This window comes from Ictidomys tridecemlineatus, chromosome 12, assembly GCF_052094955.1.
Source record: "Ictidomys tridecemlineatus isolate mIctTri1 chromosome 12, mIctTri1.hap1, whole genome shotgun sequence".
Lineage (NCBI taxonomy): Eukaryota > Metazoa > Chordata > Mammalia > Rodentia > Sciuridae > Ictidomys > Ictidomys tridecemlineatus.
Window position 1 is genome coordinate 71663125 of NC_135488.1, and position 22276 is coordinate 71685400.

The 22276-nt window shown below is 37.7% G+C and overlaps 1 protein-coding gene and 1 non-coding gene across 6 annotated transcripts in view; both read left to right on the plus strand.

Annotated features, from left to right (window-relative positions):
- The window catches only part of Xpo1 (exportin 1), a 41167-nt gene extending 30093 nt beyond the window's left edge, over window positions 1-11074 (plus strand). For all 5 annotated transcript variants that reach the window (XM_013357205.4, XM_005322044.5, XM_021724294.3 and 2 more), the window contains 14 exons: window positions 619-816; window positions 1563-1701; window positions 1886-2067; window positions 2152-2308; window positions 2392-2555; window positions 2834-2968; window positions 3304-3487; window positions 3874-3980; window positions 6141-6335; window positions 7162-7330; window positions 8525-8659; window positions 8742-8901; window positions 9174-9270; window positions 10033-11074. In XM_013357205.4, coding sequence (XP_013212659.1) covers window positions 619-816; window positions 1563-1701; window positions 1886-2067; window positions 2152-2308; window positions 2392-2555; window positions 2834-2968; window positions 3304-3487; window positions 3874-3980; window positions 6141-6335; window positions 7162-7330; window positions 8525-8659; window positions 8742-8901; window positions 9174-9270; window positions 10033-10179 — 2169 coding nt within the window. In that variant the 3' untranslated portion in view covers window positions 10180-11074. The remainder of the gene's footprint in view (window positions 1-618; window positions 817-1562; window positions 1702-1885; window positions 2068-2151; window positions 2309-2391; window positions 2556-2833; window positions 2969-3303; window positions 3488-3873; window positions 3981-6140; window positions 6336-7161; window positions 7331-8524; window positions 8660-8741; window positions 8902-9173; window positions 9271-10032) is intronic.
- A 4566-nt stretch (window positions 11075-15640) lies between these two features.
- On the plus strand, window positions 15641-15708 carry Trnae-cuc (transfer RNA glutamic acid (anticodon CUC)). Its single transcript has one exon. It is a non-coding gene; the product is annotated as a tRNA-Glu (tRNA).
- Window positions 15709-22276: the final 6568 nt, after the last annotated feature.

Genomic DNA, 22276 nt, shown 5'->3' on the forward strand with positions numbered 1-22276 from the left:
TCCCCATCATTGCCCTCCTCCACACACACACACATTTTATTAAAGTTGTACAATTCTATGGCAGTTTAGTATATTCAAAATGTTGTGTATCCTAAACATTGTTTAGTTTCAGGATGTATTTCTTATCTCCAAATGAGACCCTCTTAACAGTCATTACTCTGTATTCTGGCAATTGCTTCATAACTTTCTGTCTCTGTGGATTTACCATAGTCTGGTTATTTCATATGTGAATCTCACATGTGGCTTCTTTCACTTTAGAATCATATTTTAAAGATTCCTGTAAACTTTACCTTCCTTCATTCTTCATAATTGAATATTATTCCATTGTATGAGTATATTAAGTTTTGTTTTATCTATCCAGTTTTGATGGACATTGGACTTATTTCTACCCTTTAGTTATTGATTCCAAAGACATTTTTAAAAGGCTTGAGTAAGCTGTATAATGATTAACAGCTATTAAAGACATTTTAAAGTATTACAGGGCATGTCTGAAGCAGCAGCATTTGCTTCAGAGATGTTATTTAGTTTGATGCTTAATAAAATCTGAGTTGTGCTTTAAAGATTATGGAGATAGGTTAGTAATGTTTAAGAATTTAATTGTGTTGGTCTTATATGTAGGCCCTTCACTATATGTTGTTGGTATCTGAAGTGGAAGAAACCGAAATATTTAAGATTTGTCTCGAGTACTGGAATCATTTGGCAGCTGAACTCTATAGAGAAAGTCCATTTTCTGCATCTGCTTCTCCGTTACTATCTGGAAGTCAACATTTTGATGTTCCTCCCAGAAGACAGCTGTATTTGCCCGTGTTATCAAAGGTAACATTAAAGTGATTGGGCGAGTGCTCTTTTTCTTTACTGTAATTTCATTGATTTCATGGAAATAGTTTGATAAATCTATTTAATAAGCCAGTTACAAAAAGAAAGAATCTTAACTTCTCAATGTTGAAAGCTAAAGTAGGACAAGGATTGAAAGCTTGCGATTCTAAACCAGGCCCCATGGCAGAGCCTTGTAATAGGTAGGTAAAGGCAGGAGGATCCCAAATTTGATGCCAGACTTGGCAGTTTAGGACACCCTGTCTCATTGTTTTTAAAAATGATTATTTTAAGTTGTGTTGATGTAGCTTGGTAATGCTCTCTGAGGCTCAATACCAAGTAGGGGTTGGGTGGAGGATGTTGTTCTCAAAAGCAAGGTCCTTAATAGCATTAGCATCATCTATGAATTTATTAATACTGATTCATTAACTATTGCCATTCTGGTGAATGAGAACAAGAAACAAGAAGTTTGATTATTTTGAGTTCTTTTAAAACATGGTTAAATAAGGTTTTGAAAACCATTATTGTAAGGGTTGTGTTGATGTAGTGTTAGCTCTGGGTTTGATCCTTAGCACGACACTAAGGTATAAAATACATTGATATTTTAAAAAGATCCATTGTAGAGATGCACGTTATATATTTTCTTAATAATTTTATTTTTTTCTGGTACAGTAATTTAAGTCCATGCTTAAAGTTTTTCTATTTCTACATTTGAAGTTGATTTCAAATGTCTAATTTTTATTCAATAGGTTCGTTTATTGATGGTTAGTCGTATGGCTAAACCAGAGGAAGTATTGGTTGTAGAAAATGATCAGGGAGAAGTTGTGAGAGAATTCATGAAGGATACAGATTCCATAAATTTGTATAAGAATATGAGAGAAACGTTAGGTAAGTTATCATTAGTTTCATTATTAGTATTGTGAATGTATTCTTGGGTGGAGAAAACTAGGAAAAGTGCTGTACTTTCTGAATATTTCAGTAGGTATCTTTATTAATGTACTATTACTAATGAAAATCATTTGGTTTGTGGAGTTTTCCTCTTTAAACATTTGGAACTTTTTCTTCTTTGTAGTTTATCTTACTCATCTGGATTATGTAGATACAGAAAGAATAATGACTGAGAAACTTCACAATCAAGTGAATGGTACAGAGTGGTCATGGAAAAATTTGAATACATTGTGTTGGGCAATAGGCTCCATTAGTGGAGCAATGCATGAAGAGGATGAGAAACGATTTCTTGTTACTGTTATAAAGGTATGTGGCAGATATGCATGAAGTAGAACCGTTTGATGGGAATATTTTGTTTTGGTAAATGACTAAATTTGTCTTATTTTACAGGATCTATTAGGATTATGTGAACAGAAAAGAGGCAAAGATAATAAAGCTATTATTGCATCAAATATCATGTATATAGTAGGTCAATATCCAAGGTTTTTGAGAGCTCACTGGAAATTTTTGAAGACAGTCGTCAACAAGCTGTTTGAATTCATGCATGGTAAATACGTTCAGCTTTTCATGTGTTTGATTTAGGTTTTACTTTTGTTGACCAAAATAGATGAATGTTTTTTGTCTTGTTAGAGACCCATGATGGAGTCCAGGACATGGCTTGTGACACTTTCATAAAAATAGCTCAAAAATGCCGCAGACATTTTGTTCAGGTTCAAGTTGGAGAAGTAATGCCATTTATTGATGAAATTCTGAACAACATTAACACTATAATTTGTGATCTTCAGCCTCAACAGGTATGTAATGGGCAAATGAACATATTATTTTTATATAAAGTAAGCACTATATATTCATCCCAACCTACTAATGGTTTTAGAAGGAGTGCGATTTTTTAATTCATTTCAAATGTTTTTGTGGTTAAATTTTCATAGGTGGATACGTAAACAACAGATTATTAGGCTTTGGCATACATAATATAATCTGTTTCAGTACATTTGTAAATGCTTTGTATGTGGTTTTCCTCAGTGGGCTAAATAAGAATGTGAAAGTAAAACATGTTTGCTTTTTAAAATAGGTTCATACATTTTATGAAGCTGTGGGATACATGATTGGTGCACAAACAGACCAAACAGTTCAAGAGCATTTGATAGAAAAATATATGTTGCTCCCTAATCAGGTGTGGGATAGTATAATCCAGCAAGCAACCAAAGTAAGTTTTTGTTTATTTTTCTGGAAGTTCAAGTGGAATTGAAGATGACTAATATTTGCATTATCCTGTTTTGAACACAAGATGAGAAGATTAACTAATAAATACTTTTGGGGACTAGGGATTAAAGGTAGTGCCTATGGATATAAAGAACACACCCTGCCAATTAGCTATGCCTCCATCCCCAGTAATGAAGACTTCTGCGTTTTTTGTCGTTGTTGTTTTATATTAGAAATAATAAATATAGGATAGTGCTTTTGCATAAGGGAAGTATTGTGGTTGTCTGTGCTTTAAATGTTAATAATTACAATGATAATTCTTCTTTCCACCTACTCCAGAATGTGGATATACTGAAAGATCCTGAAACAGTCAAGCAGCTTGGTAGCATATTAAAAACAAATGTGAGAGCCTGCAAAGCTGTTGGACATCCCTTTGTAATTCAGCTTGGAAGAATTTATTTAGATATGCTTAATGTATATAAGTGCCTCAGTGAAAATATTTCTGCAGCTATCCAGGCTAATGGTGGGTAACTGAATTATTACAGAATGATAAGAATGCTATGTAACGAGTCAGTTCTTTCACTGCTTTAGGTTAAACTTCATTATTTCTCACAGACCTGTATCAACTTTCTGAAGTCCTAGATGACCCTAGACATTTTCTAAACAATTTATGGCCTTTGCTCTGGGGGTATAGCTTAATGCTTGTACCCACTTGGCATGCACAAGGTCCTAGGGTGACCCCCTGTTCCCTTCCCCCATTCTCAGCCATGAACCTTGTCTTAAAAGTTTATTTTCCAGTAAACTCTGTACTTTTGGCTTAGAATTTTTATGTTAAACAGAAAGTAATGGCATTGCAGAAACCCCTAATTATTAATTTCAGATTAGATTCTAATTGATCCTATTTTTTAGGCGAGATGGTTACAAAGCAACCACTGATTAGAAGTATGAGAACAGTAAAAAGGGAAACCTTAAAGTTAATATCTGGTTGGGTGAGCCGATCCAATGATCCACAAATGGTAAGTAAAATTTGTTTTGATGGCTTTTCTGTTACAATACTCTGCTCTACCTCCCCCCAAATCTGTTCATCAGTAAGAGAAAGTATAAAAGAGTGGTGATAATAAAACGAGATAACTGAGAATGGGTTATTGTTTGATTCCCATGGACAGGGGAGGTTTGATTAATGAAGCTTGGATGCAGTTTTTGTGTTCCCCGTGATGGAGCAATTTATATAGCTGCATAACTATCATTTGTTTGTTTTGTAATTGAGTATACACATCAAAGATTTAATCTAATGGGATTTCCAGGAACTGAAATAGCTTTGAGAAATTAAAACTGGCCTGATAATGCCTCAACTTGGAAATATGTGAATTATACTTAGGTAATGTTATGTGTTTTTCTTCATTTGAGCCTTGCATGATTACCAAAACATCCTATCCCGTTACAGTTACTATTTCAATGGTGGTTAACAAAAAGTGTGCTGTATACTTTAATACTTTGGAAATTTCATATTGTTCTTTATGAGGATTTATTTTTCAAGAATCTTATTTGAAACAATTCTTAAGGTTGTTAACAAAAATTGAAATGTGTATTGTGTGATCAAAACTGTATTAAGTGCTGAGGATGTTTAGCTCAGTGTTAAAGAAATTGCCTAGCATAGGCAAGCCCTTGGCCTTAGGTACTATCACCAACAACAGAAAATTGCAGGCAAAAGATGAGTTCAAAGAAATTTTGAAGATGATAATTTATAGTAGCTTGGGCGGATTTCAGGAGCACAATGAGAGTGATGTTACCTAATACTGTGAGTTAAACCCTGGCAGGGCCTGGCGTGGCCTAGGCAGTCAGTTGCATTACCACTGAACTTGAAACCCTACCTTTTTTTGAGATGGGGTTTGCTAGGTTGTCCATCCAGGCTGCCACATCCAACAAATTTTAACAGACTCATATTGTGTATTGTAGGACATTAATAATAGTCCTTTAGTCCTTTTGGGGGGTTGGGGGATAACCCAGGATTGAACCCAAGGGTGCTCAACCACTGAACCACATCTCCAGCTGAGTAGTTCTTAGGACCTTACCGCTGATGCTGGCTTGGAGTTCATGATTCTTCTGCCTCACCCTGTTAAGCCACTGGGATTAAAAGTGTTCACCAACCACTGTTTCCAGTTTACTAATAGTCGCCTTAAATGAAATATGATTTATTTACGTGACATACAGAATGTATTTTGTATGTGTGTGGTTGTGGTGCTGGGGATTGAACCCAGGGCCTTCTGCATGTTAGGCAAACACTCTACAACAACTGAACTATATCCCCAGCCCCCAGAATCTATTTTTTACAAAAAGAAAAGTTAATGGTTTTGGCACAGTTATAGGATATTTTTTTTTTTTTAAGGTATTGGTTTTAATCCAGGGGCATTTAGCCACTGAGCTACATCCCCAGCCTTTTTTTGTTATTTATTTTTGAGACAGGCTCTTGCTATGTTGCTCAGGGCCTCACTCAGTTACTGAGGCTGACTGAACTTTCAACATCCTTGCCTCAGCCTCCTGAACTACTGGAATTCCAGGTTTGCATCACTACACCCAACTCCAGTTCTTTTTCTAAGAATGTATGGTTGTTATCTTTTGTTTTTTAAAATACTTATTAATTTGCATACATTGATGTGTCTTCTAGAGGTTTAGTATGATTCTTGGAGCTTGTAGATATTAATCCATTTAAGAAACAGGTAAATTAGACACTCTGATTTTAATTTACTTATATATTATTCCTAGAATCCTGGTCCTGTCCTAACTCAGAGCCAATAACTAAAATTTTCTGCATCACTTTTCTTATTATAGAATAGATTTGAACCATACTGTGTCTTAAGAGTCTTTCCAGTTTTAATTTTGATTTTTCTGATCTTTCCTGCTAAAAACAAAAGGGAATAGAAGTATAGCCTAGTAGTAGAACATTTATGTAGCATGATGCCTAAGGCTCTGGGTTCAATACCCTGTACCCCCACCCCTACCCCAGTTTACCAGAATGAAAAGAAACTTTTTTTTTTTTTTTTTTTTTTTAGTGTAGAAAAACTTACTAAAACACGGGATTTCCATTTTCAGCAGATTATCAACCTAAGTCTTAAAAAACTGTTTATAATAATAAGTACCTAGATTAAAACTTGGAAGTTTTTTTCCCCCCTCAACAGGTAGCTGAAAATTTTGTTCCTCCTCTGTTGGATGCAGTTCTCATTGATTACCAGAGAAATGTCCCAGCTGCTAGAGAACCAGAAGTGCTTAGTACCATGGCCATTATTGTCAACAAGTTAGGGGGACATATAACAGCTGAGATACCTCAAATATTTGATGCTGTTTTTGAATGCACGTTGAATATGATAAATAAGGTATGTGATTTATATTTTAATTAGATAATTGGAAATATTGGAATATTTCCTCAATTCTTGAATATGTAAGTGGTATTTCTGAGTGTAGCATGATTTTCAGGACTCAAAATTAAACATTTTAACATCCAGGTCAGGGTAATGTTGTTGTTTTGTTTAATGTATACAAAATCTTGGTAACAACCAAGGATAGGCCTGGGGAAATAGCTCAGTGGTATAGCTCTTAACTAACATGCATGAGGTCCTGGGTTTGATTCCTCAGTACCACCAAAAGAAAAATACTGTCTATGTGGAATTTAGGTGGGTAAGGGCTGAGGCTGTAGCTCTTTTTAGCACTTTCCTAGCACATGTGAGGCACTGGGTTTGATCCTCAGCACCACATAAAAACAAATAAAATTATGTCTGTGTACAGCCTATATATATGATAACACCTAGGAATTAGTGATGAAAACTCAAGGAATGTCTGATATTCTTTTAAGAAGGTTGTTAACCCTGAAAGAAAAGTTGGATATCCTGTTTCAGCTTCCCAAATTATTAGGATTACAGGTGTGTGCCATCATGCCCAACCATGGGGCTTTGATGAATTTGTTGTATGAGTATGTGGGCCTTCTAAGTTCATTAAATCTACTTCATGTGTGTGGTAGGCATAGTTTCACCACCCTTGAATGGTGGGTTCTATTTGCTTTAGATTTACCATTGTGGGGCATTTTTTCTTATGGGATCCAGTGATAACTCAGCAGTTATATTGAAGTAAGCCTTTCCCTTTCCCTCCAGTCTCACATAAATAAAGCATTAAAATGTTAACTTTGTTCCCATCCCTTATTTTTAGGACTTTGAAGAATATCCTGAACACAGAACGAACTTTTTCTTACTTCTTCAGGCTGTAAATTCTCATTGTTTCCCAGCCTTCCTAGCTATTCCACCAACACAGTTTAAACTTGTTTTGGATTCCATTATTTGGGCTTTCAAACACACGATGAGGAATGTTGCAGATACAGGTAAATACACAGAAAAAGTATACTTAGATTCGATTCAAATTCCGTAAAGGAGATTCCCTTTCATCCACTGCTTCAGTGCTTAAGGTTTTCCTGAAATCAACCAAGATCCTAAAATATTAAATGGAAATTTTTCAGAAATAAATTCATTAGTTTTAATGAATAGTTTTAACTTCGTAGCATAGTGAAATCTTCTGAGCTGCCTGGAATAGTTCATCCCTTTAGCATATGCATACTCCATATGTACTGCCAAAAGTGTCTGATAATATGTCATTAATCTCTTACTCTGCCTGGTTTATAAATTAAATTTAGATAAGTGTAGGAAAGAACATAATAAATACAGTGTTCCGTGTTTTCTTGGTGTCAGGACCACTGTGGTCCTTGAAACATCATCTCCTATAATGGGAGATTGTCTGATAAAATATAAATAGTTAATAGTTGTAAATAGGTTAGTATCACTTCATTTGTCTTGATTTTATTTTTGCCTTTTTTATTATTTTTACATGACAGCGGAGTGCACTACAACTCATGTTATATGGCATATTTTTTCATTTCTCTGGCTATACATAAAGTGTATTCACACCAGTTCGTGTCTTCTTAACATGTCCTTTTGGATAATGATGTTCATCACATTCCACCATGGTTTCTAATGCCCTTTCCCTCCCACCCCTCTGCCCTATGTGTGGGTGTCTAAAAGTAGTTTAATCAACTATTGTAAAGCTTAAGTCCCTAGGCAAAATTGAGTTGTGCCAAGAAGGGCCTGGGTATGGGTAGGGAGAACATCACTTAGACTTAATTCTATATCCTCAGTTGTGGTTTTTTCCTTTTCTCATATATGCTTTTTCTCTATAACACTTAGGATCAGCTAGGGCGAGTGAAATAATATTCTGGCAATGTAGGTTTTTATTTGTTTTAAAATAGTAATTTCATGTAACAGTAAATTCCACCTAACTTTGCTACCTGTTTTAGGGAGTATATGTGTATTTGGCTGAGCTTTCAGAAGTAGTAAGAAGGTTAGGGATGGTCTTTCTTTATAGTCTCAAAAGTAAGCCAGCTTTCAATGTAGTTGTACTCCATTGCTGGTTCACAATTAAATTGAAGGACATAATTTTTAGTCCTCAATAGAAGAGGGGAGAATAAATTTGGAATGAATGTTTATCAGTTGGTAATGGTTTTACCTTGATCTTTCTCTTTCAGGCTTACAGATACTTTTTACACTCTTACAAAATGTTGCACAAGAAGAAGCTGCAGCTCAGAGTTTCTATCAAACTTATTTTTGTGATATTCTGCAGCATATCTTTTCTGTTGTGACAGACACCTCACATACTGCTGGTAGGAATTTAAACTTGTTAAAATGTTAAGTGTTCTACTTGTTAAATTTCATCTGAGTTAATGATTTCCTTCTCATCAACAGGTTTAACAATGCATGCATCAATTCTTGCATATATGTTTAATTTGGTTGAAGAAGGAAAAATAAGTACACCACTAAATCCTGGAAATCCTGTTAACAACCAAATGTTTATTCAGGAATATGTGGCTAATCTCCTTAAGTCTGCATTCCCTCATCTACAAGAGTAAATTATTTTTATAAATACTACATTGTTTGAGTTTTAAAATTATTTTGGTGGGATATTGGGGATTACAACTTACAGCTGAGGTCACAACTCAGTGGTAGAGTGCTTGCCTACAATGTGCATGGCCATGGGTTCAATCCCAGTAAATAATTTTAAGAGTAATTTTGCAAACTTTTAATGCTTGGGGGTTTGGGGGGGGTTTGTTGTTGTTGCTTATTTGTTTTAATATTATTTAATGATTTAATGCTCTTTTTTTGTTTGATTTTTTGTAGTGCTCAAGTAAAGCTATTTGTGACGGGGCTTTTCAGCTTAAATCAGGATATTCCTGCTTTCAAGGAACATCTAAGGGATTTCTTAGTACAGATAAAGGTATGGAATTATTTGCAGTTAAATATTAATGCTTAGTTCAATTAATTATATCAGAATTAGTAACTTAATTCACAATGGGTAAAACAGGTGTGCTTTTAAAAAATGTACTACTGGGACTAGGCACAGTAGTCCCAGCAGCTTGATAGTAGTAGGCTAAGGCAGGAGGATCAAGATTTCAAAGCCAGCTTCAGCAACAGTGAGGCACTAAGCAACTCAGACCCTAACTCTAAATAAAATACAAAGTCGGGATGCGGATGGGCACAGTGGTTAAGCTCCCCTGGGTTCAAACCCTAGTACCAAAAGAAAGTCGGTATCATAGGATGTTCAGTATTTTTTCTTCAAAATGCATTTATTGTGTTGGAGGTTCTATCTTTTTTATCCCTCACTCTATAATCAGGATTCTTATTATCTTCCACCTCATCCTCTTTAATGGCTCAAACTGTAAGAAAGTACCCACTTTCCTGACTCAATTAGTTTTGTTGCTGTAGAGAGTGTACAGAATGTGATAATTACCTGAAGCCCAGTTGTGGAACCCAAGAATATAAACAAACTTGGTTTTACCACTATCATTAACCTTAGGAGAAACGCCTTTCTTAATATTGTTGCATCTGAAGAATATTTAATATTTGGGATCATGCTGTACCTACCTTGTAACCTTTTTATTTCCAACAACATTGGGTTTAACTCAGTTATATAGTATTGTATTAATATACTAGAGCTTAAAACCCAGTTAATATGTTAATGATTCTACTCTTTTCACAGGAATTTGCAGGTGAAGACACATCTGATCTGTTTTTGGAAGAAAGAGAAACAGCCCTTCGACAGGCCCAGGAAGAGAAACATAAACTTCAAATGTCTGTCCCTGGCATACTTAATCCACATGAAATTCCAGAAGAAATGTGTGATTAAAATCTGAAGTCATGCTAGGTTTTTTCCTCTTCAACTCTTGTTGGCAGACAAGAATAGTATCTGGATATTTGTCGACCAAAATGATGCCAATTTGTAAATTAAAATGTCACCTAGTGGCCCTTTTTCTTATGTGTTTTTTGTATAAGAAATTTTCTGTGAAATATCCTTCCATTGTTTAAGCTTTTGTTTTGGTCATCTTTATTTAGTTTGCATGAAGTTGAAAATTAAGGCATTTTTTAAAAATTTTACTTCATGCCCATTTTGTGGCAGGGTTTGGGGGGAAGATAAAAATTCAATTTGAACATATACTTGTAAATCTAATGCAAAATTATACAATTTTTCTTGTAAACAATACCAATTTTAATTAGGGAGCATTTTCTTTTAGCCTGTATTTCAGTCTAGAAGAAAAGGTAATGAGTAAAACAAATTGCGTTGTTAAAAGGATTATAGTGCTGCATTGTCTGAAGTTAGCACCTCTTGGACTGAATCGTCTGTCTAGACTACATGTATTACAAGTCTGTATGGCAAGTTTGCAGCAAGATCATGTGCATATCATCCCATTGTAAAGCAACTTCAAAAAAATATGGGAACACAGTTAGTTATTTTTACACAGTTCTTTTTGTTTTTGTGTGTGTGTGCTGTCGCTTGTCGACAACAGCTTTTTGTTTTCCTCAATGAGGAGTGTTGCTCATTTGTGAGCCTTCATTAACTCAAAGTGAAATGGTTAAAAATATTTATCCTGTTAGAATAGTCTGCATCTTTTTAACAACTCATTAAAAAAACAAAACAGAACTCTGGCTTTTGAGATGACTTATACTAATTTACATTGTTTACCAAGCTGTAGTGCTTTAAGAACACTACTTAAAAAAAGCAAAATAAACTTGGTTTACATTTATTTTCCCTTTATTGACTCAAAATTATTGTTGTATTAACGATGTGGTTTTAAGATTTCTAAGGTTTAGTCTTGAGGGCTGGGGTAGTGGCTCAGTGGTAGAATGCTTGCCTAGCATGTTGTGGGGCCCTGGGTTCAATCCTTGGCACCACATGAAGATAAATATATTGTGTCCATCTACAACAAAAAAATAAAAGGGTAAATCTTGAGCCTTTCAAATGGTGGGAGAGGTAGGAGCAATGGCACATGTTTATAATCCTAGCAATATGGATTCTGTCTTAAAAAGGACCAGGGATGCTGGGCTTGGTGGTGCATACCTGTAATCCCAGCAGTTTGGGAGGCTAAGACAGGAGGATCACGAATTCAAAGCCATCCTTAGCAAAAGTGAGGCGTTAAGCAACTTGGATCCTGTCTCTAAATAAAATTCCTAAATTCAATCCTCAGTAAAACCCCTATCCCAACAAAAAGGGGGGGGGACCAGGCAGGAGATGCTTCAGTGATAAGCATCTCCAGGTTTAATTCCAAATACCCAAGAAATGGGGTGGGAGATTATTATTATAATGTCAAGCCAACTTGTTATTATTATTATAATGTCAAGCCAACAATTCTTGTTGCAAACGGAGGTTTTTTTCATATGATCCCCTCCTCAGCCTCAGTGTCTTGTTGAATAGAAATAGCCGACCTATCCTCTTAAAGTTTTAAGATTTCTAAGATACTTAGCTGGGCCTGGAGATGTGTATCTTTATAGTCCTACATACAAAACAAGAATGACAAGTTCAAGGCCGTCCTGAGACCCTGGCTCAGAGTTCAAAGGAAAAGGCTCGGAATGAAGTTCAGTGGTAAAGCGCTTGCCTAGCAGCCTTGAGGTCCTTGGTTAAATCCCTAGTCCCAGGGACAGTGAGGTTTGCTGGGTGTGGTGGTGTGGGCATGAAGCCCTGTTCTTATACACAAGTGTGAATCATCTTGAGCCTCTGAGTTCAAGACCAATCTAAACAGACTTATTTTAAAACTATTTATTTATTTGCTATTATCAACACACTTTGAAGAATACTAAAGATAGTGTGTTCTCTTTGTCAGGTGCTTAAAATGGTGAAGGCAGTCAAAGTCATCCTAGATTTTTTTACTTTGTTTTTTAAGGTACTCTGGGTTGGACCTTGGGGTGTTGAACCATATAGAGTCACATCATCAACCCTTTTTATATTTTGATACAGGGTCTCAATAGGTTGCTTAGGGTCTTGCTAGAGCTGACTTCAAACTCTATGTCCTGCCTCAGCCTCCCAAGTCACTGGGATTACAGGTATGCTCCACCACCCCATCCATCCAAATAATAAACAGGGTTATTGGTGTAGATGGAGCATATTTACCTGGGTTTCATACTCCAAATCTCAAAAAAAAAAAAAAAATGGGGGTCAGGAGTTGAGTTTGGTGTGCATAATAGGTTATCTTCCACGAAAGTGGTCAGCTGAGTGGTGGTGTTTTTGTTGTTTTGGCATTTTATTGGTGCCCTACCAAAATTTCCTCAGCCCTTTGTGTTTCTTTGAGACAGGGTCTCAATAAGCTTCTGAGGGCCTCACTAAGTCACTGAGGCTGGCCTTGAATTTGTGATCCTTCTGATATATATATATATATATATATAGTTATTAATTTGTAAATAGTACTTGTGTACTCGTCCTCATTAATTCCATTTGTACTTTGTGGGATACATCCTCAGTAAGCGTAGAAAACTAGCAAATTCCATAATATATACTTAGATTTCCCCAGTTAGGAAAATGTCACTTGTCGCTTCTTTTCCAAATGGAAAATATGCTTTGCATTTGTAGTCATTTGTCTTAAGTTATATTCTCTCTCCACACAGTTTGCATCTGGTTATTTTTCAGATTTATTTTTGGGTAACCACTGAACCACATTCCCAGCCCTTTTTATTTTTTATGTTGAAACAGGGTCTCACTATTTTGCCTGGAGTTTAGTGGCTTTGAACTTGCCTCTCCATGTTGCTGGGATTTCAGGTATGTGCCACCATGCCCAGCTCAGATCTGTTTTTAAAAACAGTATCTGCAGTTGGGGTTGTGGCTCAGCAGTAGAGCACATGTGAGGCCCTGGGTTCTATCCTCAGCACCACATAAAAATAAATAAAATAAAGGTATTGTGTCTAACTACAACTAAAAAGTAAATACAAAAAATAAAAGAAAAAAATAGTATCTAAAGCCAGGCTTCAATGAAATTAAATTCCAGCAACCCAAGTTGCTGAAGCAGAGGATTGAAAATTTGAGGCCAGCTTTTTACCCTCTTAGTTTCAGGGGGAAAAAGGAAAAGAAGTGGAATGTAAACTCAGTGAAAAAGTGTCCCCCTGGGTTCAATTCCCATTACAACAAAAAATAAACTATGTACTGCTGCTTGCAGTGGCTCATGCCTGTTATCCTAGCAAGGTATGAGACAAGGAGGCTGAGACAGGAGGATTGGTAGTTCAAAGCCAGCCTCAGCAACTTAGTTAGACCCTTTCTCAAAAAGGGCTGAGGAGGTGGTTCAATGGTAAAGCATCTCTGGGTTCAACCTCTGGTACCAAAAAAAAAAAATTTTTTTTGGAATTGTTAGTATTTATTTTTTAGTTTTTGGCGGACACAACATCTTTGTATGTGGTGCTGAGAATCGAACCCGGGCCGCATGCATGCCAGGCGAGCGCGCTACCGCTTGAGCCACATCCCCAGCTCCCCACCAAAAAAGAAAAATTTTTAAATTGGTCTTCCATTAAGGAAGAAAATAAAATATGTGAAAGGAATTAGCATTCTCCAGAGTTGGACAAAAGATGTGAAAATAAAGAACAGGCAGCTGACTCCATAATGGAAAAGTGCTGAAAATGCCAATGAAATTGTGTGGCAGTGGGCTGGGGATATAGCTTAATTGATAGAGTGCTTGCCTCACATGCACAAGGCCCTGGATTCAATCCCCAGCACCACCAAAAAAAAAAAAAAATTGTGTGGCAGTGATGCCTGCCTTTATTATTCAATCACCATTTTATTATTCAATCACCATCTACAATGCCTAGAATCTCACCAACTCAAGATGCTGAGGCAGTTCCAGGCCAACCTGGGCAACTTGGTCTCAATAAAAGGGCTGTGGATGTAGCTCAGTGGGTTTATATTGGGGGGAAAATATGTGTAGTTGACAACACCATTCAGACGTCATCTTTGTTATTAATTGCTGTATGGATTATCAAGTCAAAAAATCTACATGTTCAAATTTAATAAATGACGGCTGGGATTGTGGTTCAGTGGTACAGTGCTTGCCTTGCGTGTGTGGGGCACTGGGTTCAATCCTCAGCACCACATAAATAAAGGTATTGTGTCCATCTACAACTACCCTTTTTTTAATTTAATAAATGAAACTTAAAAACCTAAAGCCTAGGAAAAATTAGAGATTGAGGAAAGAGCCTAAGAATTGGGAAAGTTCATATGCAGACCTGTCATTTGGTTGCAAGGGAGGTTGTTTGAGAAAATGGGTATCTAAAATTCCAATTATTTCCTTTATCCATTTTTTTGCGGGGTGGGTAGTGGGGATTGAACTCAAGGGCACTTGACCACTGAGTCACATCCCCAGTCCTTTTTGTATTTTATTTAGAGATGGGGTCTCTCTGAGTTGCTTAGTGCCTCACTTGCTGAAGCTGGCTTTTGAACCCAGCCTCCTGAGCTGCTGGGATTACAGGCATATACCACTGGGCCCAGCTCCTTTATCCATTTAAAAAAATAAAAATAAAATCCGGGGCTGGGGATATGACTCAAGTAGTAGCACATTCACCTGGCATGCGTGAGGCACTGGGTTTGATCCTAAGCACCACATAAAAATAAAATAAAAGATATTGTGTCCACCTAAAGCTAAAAAATATTTTTTAAAAATCCGTTTTAGTTGTAGATGGACACAATACCTTTATTTGCTTATATATTTTTTAATGTGGTGCCAAGGATCAAACCCAGTGCGCCTCACGCACGCTAGGCAAGTGCTTTACCACTGAGCCACAACCCTAGCCCTCCTTCATCCACTTTTAAAAAAAAATTATTATAAAAGTGGATAAAGGAGGGCTAGGGTGCTGAGAATCGAACCCAGTGCCTCACACACGCTAGGCGAGCGCGCTACCACTTGAGCCACAGCCCCTATCCACTTTTTTTAAAAAATATATTTTTAACATTGTTGTCAATGGATGTTTATTTTTTTTATTTATGTGGTGCTGAGAATCTAACAGTGCCTCACACATGCTAGGCAAGCTCTCTACTACTGAGCCACAACCCCAACCCCTTCTTTAACCATTCTTAATTGGGCTAATGCCCAAACTGTATCAATGCTCTCATGTCTTAGGATACCTAGGAAACATCTTTTTCCTAAAGTGCTTACCAAACAAGACCTTGTTTCCCCCAACATCTCCCTTTTTCCTCTCAAGTCTCTTCTATTAGCCTATTAGCACAACCAGAGTTTTATAGAAGCTGTGGCATATTTTGTATCTCAGTAACATATATGTGAGATATAATCTGAACATTACTTTTCAGCCCCTGACCCCAAATAAACCCTACAAGCTGGGGATATAGCTCAGTTGGTAGAGTGTTTGCCTCTCATGCAGAAAGCCCTGGGTTCAATCCCCAGCAGCACAAAAATAAATAAATAAATAAATAAAAATAACCCTACAATTACAACAGTAAAAACACACCAAAACCCTCAGTCTCCCATACTTTGGGCTCAATATATTATAGAAAGATTATTCAAATTGAGGAGGTCAGATTCATCTAACTACTTAAAAGTAAACAATGGGTTGGGGTTGTAGCTCAGTGGTAAATCACTTGCCTAGCATGTGTGAGGCACTGGGTTCATAAAAATAAATAAAATAAAGGCATGCTGTTCATCTACCAAAAAAAAAAAAAGAAAAGTGAGATGAACATAACAATAATAATAATAATAAAAAAAAACTATTCTAAAATGTGCTTCACCATTTTAGGAATTATCCAGCTCATTGACACATGGTACCATTCCACAAGAAGTCCTTTTGTTCCTGAGTCCACTCAAGTCTAGATTTTCATCTGGAAAATTTTTATAGGTAGAACTAATGTCCTGAACTTTGAAATTGACATACTTATCCTGTAGGTTGCTAAAGCATTACAGATTCACATTGTTTTATTTCGGTTTTTAAAGAGTCTTAAAACAGCCAGGTGAGGTATAATCTGCAAGGCAGGAGGATTTGCAAGTTCAAAGCCAGCCTCAACAATCTAGCAAGGCCCTGAGCAATTTAGCAAGACCCTGTCTGTGAATGAATGAATGAATGAATAAAATGGGCTGGGGATGTGGCTCAGTAGTTAAAAGACATAGGGTTAAATCCCTGGTCCCACATATTAAGTAAAATATAGGCAGTTACTGCCCTATAAGAAGAAATCTGCTTCTTGTGGTACTTGCAACTAGTTGATGAGCTGTGAAAATGCTATAATGTTAGTAAGGGAACAACTACTATGTATTTGATCCACTTAAATAACACCCTGATAGATTTTAGTAGCCAGTTTCTCCGTAATACTTATTTATGGTCAGTAGTTGCTATAGTTTGGATCTGTGTGTATGTGTTTGGCACTGTGGATCAAACCCAGGATCTGGCACAGGCTATATCCTCAGCCTCTTAGTTTGGATATTCATCTCTAGTTCTTTTTGTTTTGAGGCTGGATCACATTAAATTGCCAAGTTTCGCTTCAAAGTTGCAATCCTCCTGGGTTGGCCTCCCAAGTTACTAGAATTATAGGCATACTCCACTGTATCTATCTTAATTATTTATTTTTTTATATATATATGTATATAATGGGGATTGAACCCAGGGGCACTTAATCACTGAGCCACTTCCTCCCACCCTTTTTTTAATTTGTTTTATTTTGACACAGGATCTCCCTAAATTCTTAGAGCCTAGCTTAATTACTGAGGTTGGTGTCAAATTTGTAATCCTCTTGCCTCTCAAATCACTGGGTTTATAGGCATGTGCCACCATGTCTGGTTAATTTTGATTTGAACATCCTCCAAAACTCTTTATTAAAGTGTTTTTTTAAATACCATTTGGCCTATTCAGTTAGGGAGAGAATTTTTTATTTATTTTGTGGTGCTGGGATATGAACCCAGGGCCTCATGAATGACAGGCAAGTAGCTTACCACTGAGCTACATCCTCAGTCCAGTGTGGTGAAATCTTGACCTCCATCCTGTGGTGCTACTGGGAGGTGATGGAACCTTTAAGAGGTGGGGCCTAGTGAAAGGAAGTTAGAGGCACAGGCTTCTTCCTCTTTCTGCTTCCCAGCTGCTGTAAATTGAACATGCTCCCTGTATCACAGACTTCAGTCATGATGTACTGTGCTGCCTCAGGCTCAAAGGCAAGAGGGCCAAGAGACTACAGAATGAAACCTCTGAAGCCATCAGCCCAAAGAAACCTTATTACCAAGCACAGTGGCACACTCCTGTAACCCCAGCAGCTCAGGAGGCTAAGATAGGAGGATCACTAGTTCAAAGCCAGCCTCAGCAATGGCAAAGCACTAAGCAATTCACTGAGACCCTGTCTCTAAATAAAATACAAAATAGGGCTGGGGATGTGGCTCAGTGGTGGAGTGACCCTGAGTTCAATCCCAGTATCACCCCCAATGTGCCAACAAAACAAAACAAAACAAAAAAACCCTCAAAGTTTTGATGAACATTCTTGGAACTAAATTGTAGCTTTCTAATTGTTCTTAGGTAAAATTACTAATCGTGGAATTTTATGCCAAAATATACATAAAAATAAAAGCTTTTTTTGGGTACAGTGGTGCTTGCCTGTAATCGCAGTAACTCAGGAGGCTGAGACAGGAAGATTGCAAATTCAAGGCCAGCCTCAGCAGTTTAGTAAAGGCCTTTCTCAAAATTTAAAAATAAATAAAAAGGACTGGCGATATAGCTTAGTAGTAAAGTGCCCCTGGGTTCAATCTTTTTATTTTTATTTTTTTGAGAGAGAGAGAGAGAGAATTTTTTAATACTAATTTTTTTCGTTTTCGGTGGACACAACATCTTTATTTGTATGTGGTGCTGAGGATCGAACCCAGGCCGCACGCATGCTAGGTGAGCACGCTACCACTTGAGCCACATCCCCAGCACCCTGGGTTCAATCTTCAGTACCAAAAATCAATCAATAATTTAAAATGACAGAATAAATAAAATCTGTTAGTATTTTTTTTTTCAGAAAAATTTGACCAGTTTTTTATTCTCACCAATAATATGTTTAGGGTTATGATCTTTCTACCTTGACCCAAGTTGGGAATTATTAGAAATTTTCTTTAAGCTTGGTGTGGTAGCATGCACCTAAAATCCCAGCTACTCAGGAGGCTCAAGTGGAAGGATTGCTTGAGCCAGGAATTGAACACCAGCCTCGACAACATACTATGATATCATACCATACATTTTCTTTTTTAATAGTTTAATGCTGTAAACAGTCTTCAGTGTACTGTAATGAAGATTTAGTATTCATAATTCCTTTTCCATGGTACTAAATCCAAAAATGTTTTGTAGATCTCATTTTAGTTAACTTCCCAGCAGCATTCAATACTTGTCATCTTCTTTTTGAGTTATTTCTCCTGGTTTAAATGACATCAAAATCCTCCCAACTTGATATTTTTAAGTTGGTTTGGGACCTCTTTTCTTCTATTTATTTTAAGTGTTAAAAGTAGTGGTGCTGGGGCTGGGGTTGTGGCCCAGTTGCAGAGCGCTTGCCTAGTATGTGTGAGGCACTGGGTTTTATCCTCAGCACTGCATACAAATAAATAAAAATAAAGGTCCATTGACACCTTAAAGAAAAAAATAAAAGGTTCTATTTAAAAAAAAAAAAAAGTTGGGGCTGGGCTGGGGTTGTGGCTCAGTGGTAGAGTACTTCCCTAGCATGTGTGAGGCCCTGGGTTTGAGTCTCAGCACCACATATAAATAAAATAAAGGTCCATTTACAACTAAAATAAATATATATATTTTTAAAAAATTGGTGGTGCTGAACTGGGGTTGTGGCTCAGGGATAGAGCACTTGCCTAGCATGCGTGGGGCACTGGGTTCGATCCTTAGCACCACATAAAAATAAAGTAAAGGTATTGCATCCACTTACAGCTAAAAAAAGTGGTGGTGCTGGGGATCGGGGCGGGGGATGTGCACTGCCAGTCATGTGTGTCTTGGGGGGAAAAAGAATAAGTCCATCAAGTTTCTTACTTTGGCTGGGTGCAGACCTGTTATCCCAGCAGCTCAAGAAGCTGAGGCTGTAGCTAAGAGAGGTGACAGGCCTGTAATCCTAGCTGAAGCAGGAGGATTGTAAATTCCAGGCCAGCCTCATCTCAGCAACTTAGTCAGACCCTAACCAACTTAGTTGACCCTGTCTCAAAATAGAAAGGTCTGAGGATGGGGGCTCTGGCTCAGTGGTAGAGTGCTTGCCTAGCATGCATGAGGACCTGGCTTCAATCCTCATCACCACATAAAAATAAAGATATTATGTCCACCTAAAACTAAAAAATAAATATTAAAAAAAAAAAAAAAAAAGGTCTGGGGATGGAGCTCAATGGTAAAACACTCCGGAGTTCAATCCCCAGTATAAAGAAACAAAAAAGTTCTTTGTTTGCTTTCCTGCTAAGAAGGAACAGTTGAGTAAATGACTTTTTTTTTTTTTTTTTGGTGGTACTGAGGATTCTACTCAGGGCCTTGCACCTGCTAAGTAAGCACTCTGCCACTGAGCAACACCCCAGACCTTTAAATTGTTTTTTTTTTTTTTAATTTTAAGACAAGAGCCTCACTAAAGTACCCAGATTGACTTTTTTTTTTTTTTAAGAGAGAGAGAGGGGATTTTTTAATATTTATTTTTTAGTTTTTGGCAGACACAACATCTTTGTTTGTATGTGGTGCTGAGGGTCGAACCCGGGCTGCACGCATGCCAGGAGAGCAGGCTACAGCTTGAGCCACATCCCCAGCCTCCCAGATTGACTTTGAACTTGCAATCATCCCATCTCATCCTGAGTAGTTGGAATTACAAGTGTGCCCCACTATGGCCCGATTTTTATTTCTTCTTCTGGATTTTTTTTTTTTGTACCAAGGATTGAACCCAGCAGTGCCTAGCTACTGAGCTACAAATCCTTTTCGTTATTTATTTTGAGACAGGGTCGCACTAAATTTCTTAGGGACTCTAAATTGCTGAGGCTGGCTTTGAACTCATGATTTTTCTGCTTCAGCCTCCCAAGCCACTAGGATTGCAGGTGTGCACCACTGTGACCAGGGCTGGAACTTTTAAGTAATGCTAAAAGTTTAGCAATTATCTTTCTTCCGTGAAGCAAAGAGCCAGCATACTAAGAAACATTTTCATATTTACCTTTTTAGTCCAGACCTTGCCTTTGAGTTTTAAAGTTTAACAACTGTATACTCAATTACTCTTTAATAATTTCGAAAGTACATGAAGCTTTCAAAATACAGTACTTGTCATCTTGACCCAACTTCCCCTTAGTTGTCCTTTAAGTGATCCCTAACCTAATGAATGCTACTAGCTTATAGGAACATAATCATAATAAATAAGCACTTTTTTTTTTTTTTTGGTGTTGGGGACTGAACCTAGGGCCTTATGTATACAAGGCAAGCACTCTACCAACTGAGCTATGTCAACAGCCCATAAATGAGCACTTCTGGGGCTTGCTCTCCATGGTCTTGGAGTCAGCTGGCTCAGGGCAGAAGGCCCAGCCATGTGCTACCTAACTGGCTTTAATTCCCACCTTCTATTTCTATACCTGCAAACTGTGAATCAAAAGCCCTTGAAATATGTGAGTAGTGACCTTGTCATTTGGAAGCTGCCTGCGCCTTTGATTTGAAAGGATTCTATAGAATCAGATGTGCTAGGACATTTCATGTCCCACAGTGGTGCTAGGACAGAGGTTGGGCGCTTATGGAATTGGAGTAACCCTTATGGCATGTCAAGGGAAAATAACAAGCTACCTCAGAGAGGAGTAGACTCATCTGGTCTCTCTCTAATTTAGAAATACAGTTATCAAAACGGAGTCCAGAAGAAAGAACTGACAAAACAGTAATGATGGAAGAAATTGGGAAAGGTGCCAAAAAATATCCCTCACACCACCAGGATGGTGTCACAGGTTAAAACAAACAAACAAACAAACAAACAAACAAAAACTCCTTCATTAAGAAGAGCGAGTTTAAGCAACATGATGGATTCAGAAACTCATGAAGAGAGGCCACCAATTCTCACATCTTCAAAACAAGACGTATCACCTCACATTACAAATGTTGGTGAGACGAAGTGTTACTTTTGGCTGCTGCTCAGCTTTCAACTGCATAGCCATCACGTTTCCCATCCAGAAATTCTGTTTCCCGCACAGCTCCACAGAATCAAAACCCGCCAAGCTGTACTTCAGTTGAGGGGTGAATGGATTTAGAAAGTTGTATAGAGGGATCCTTCCGCTATTGATGCAGAAAACAACCACCTTGGCACTTATCTTTGATCTATATGAGGATTTGTCTTTCCTTCTCCAAAAGCACGTCAGTGTCCCAGAGTTTGCAACCCATGGCTTGGCGGCTGTACTTGCAAGCACAACCAAGGTATTTTCACTCCATTGAAAAGAGTTGGGTGGGGCTGGGATGTAGCTAAGTGGCAAAGCGCCTGCCTTCTGCCTTGCTTTCGCAAAGCCCTGGGTTTTACCCCCAGTTCCAAAAAAAAAAAAAAAAAAGAAAGCAAAGCAAAGAGTTGGGCGTATGTGTGGGGGTGGGTTGGGGGCGTGGTGGCTCAGTGGCGCACCTTGTAATCCCAGCAGGCTGGGAGGCTGAGACAGGAAGATCCTGAGTTCAAAGCCAGCTTCAGCTCTTTAGCAAGTCCCTAAGCAACTCAGCAAGACCCTGTCTCTAATTAAAATACAAGATAGGGCTGGCTATGGTATGTGATTCAGTGGTTGACTGCCTCCAGGTTCAATCCCCAGTACCAAGAAAAATAAATAAAGAAATGGGCACTCCCCCCCGCCCCAGTACTGAGAATTGAAACCAGAGCACTATATCACTGACCTACATCCTGAGCCTTTTTAAAAAATTTGGAACAGGATCTCACTAAATTGATCTTGAATTTGGGATTCTCGTGTCTCAGCCTCTTCAGTAGCTGGGATTGCAGGTGTGTAACACTGTGCCAATCTAAATGGGCATATCTATCCAGTTGTGCA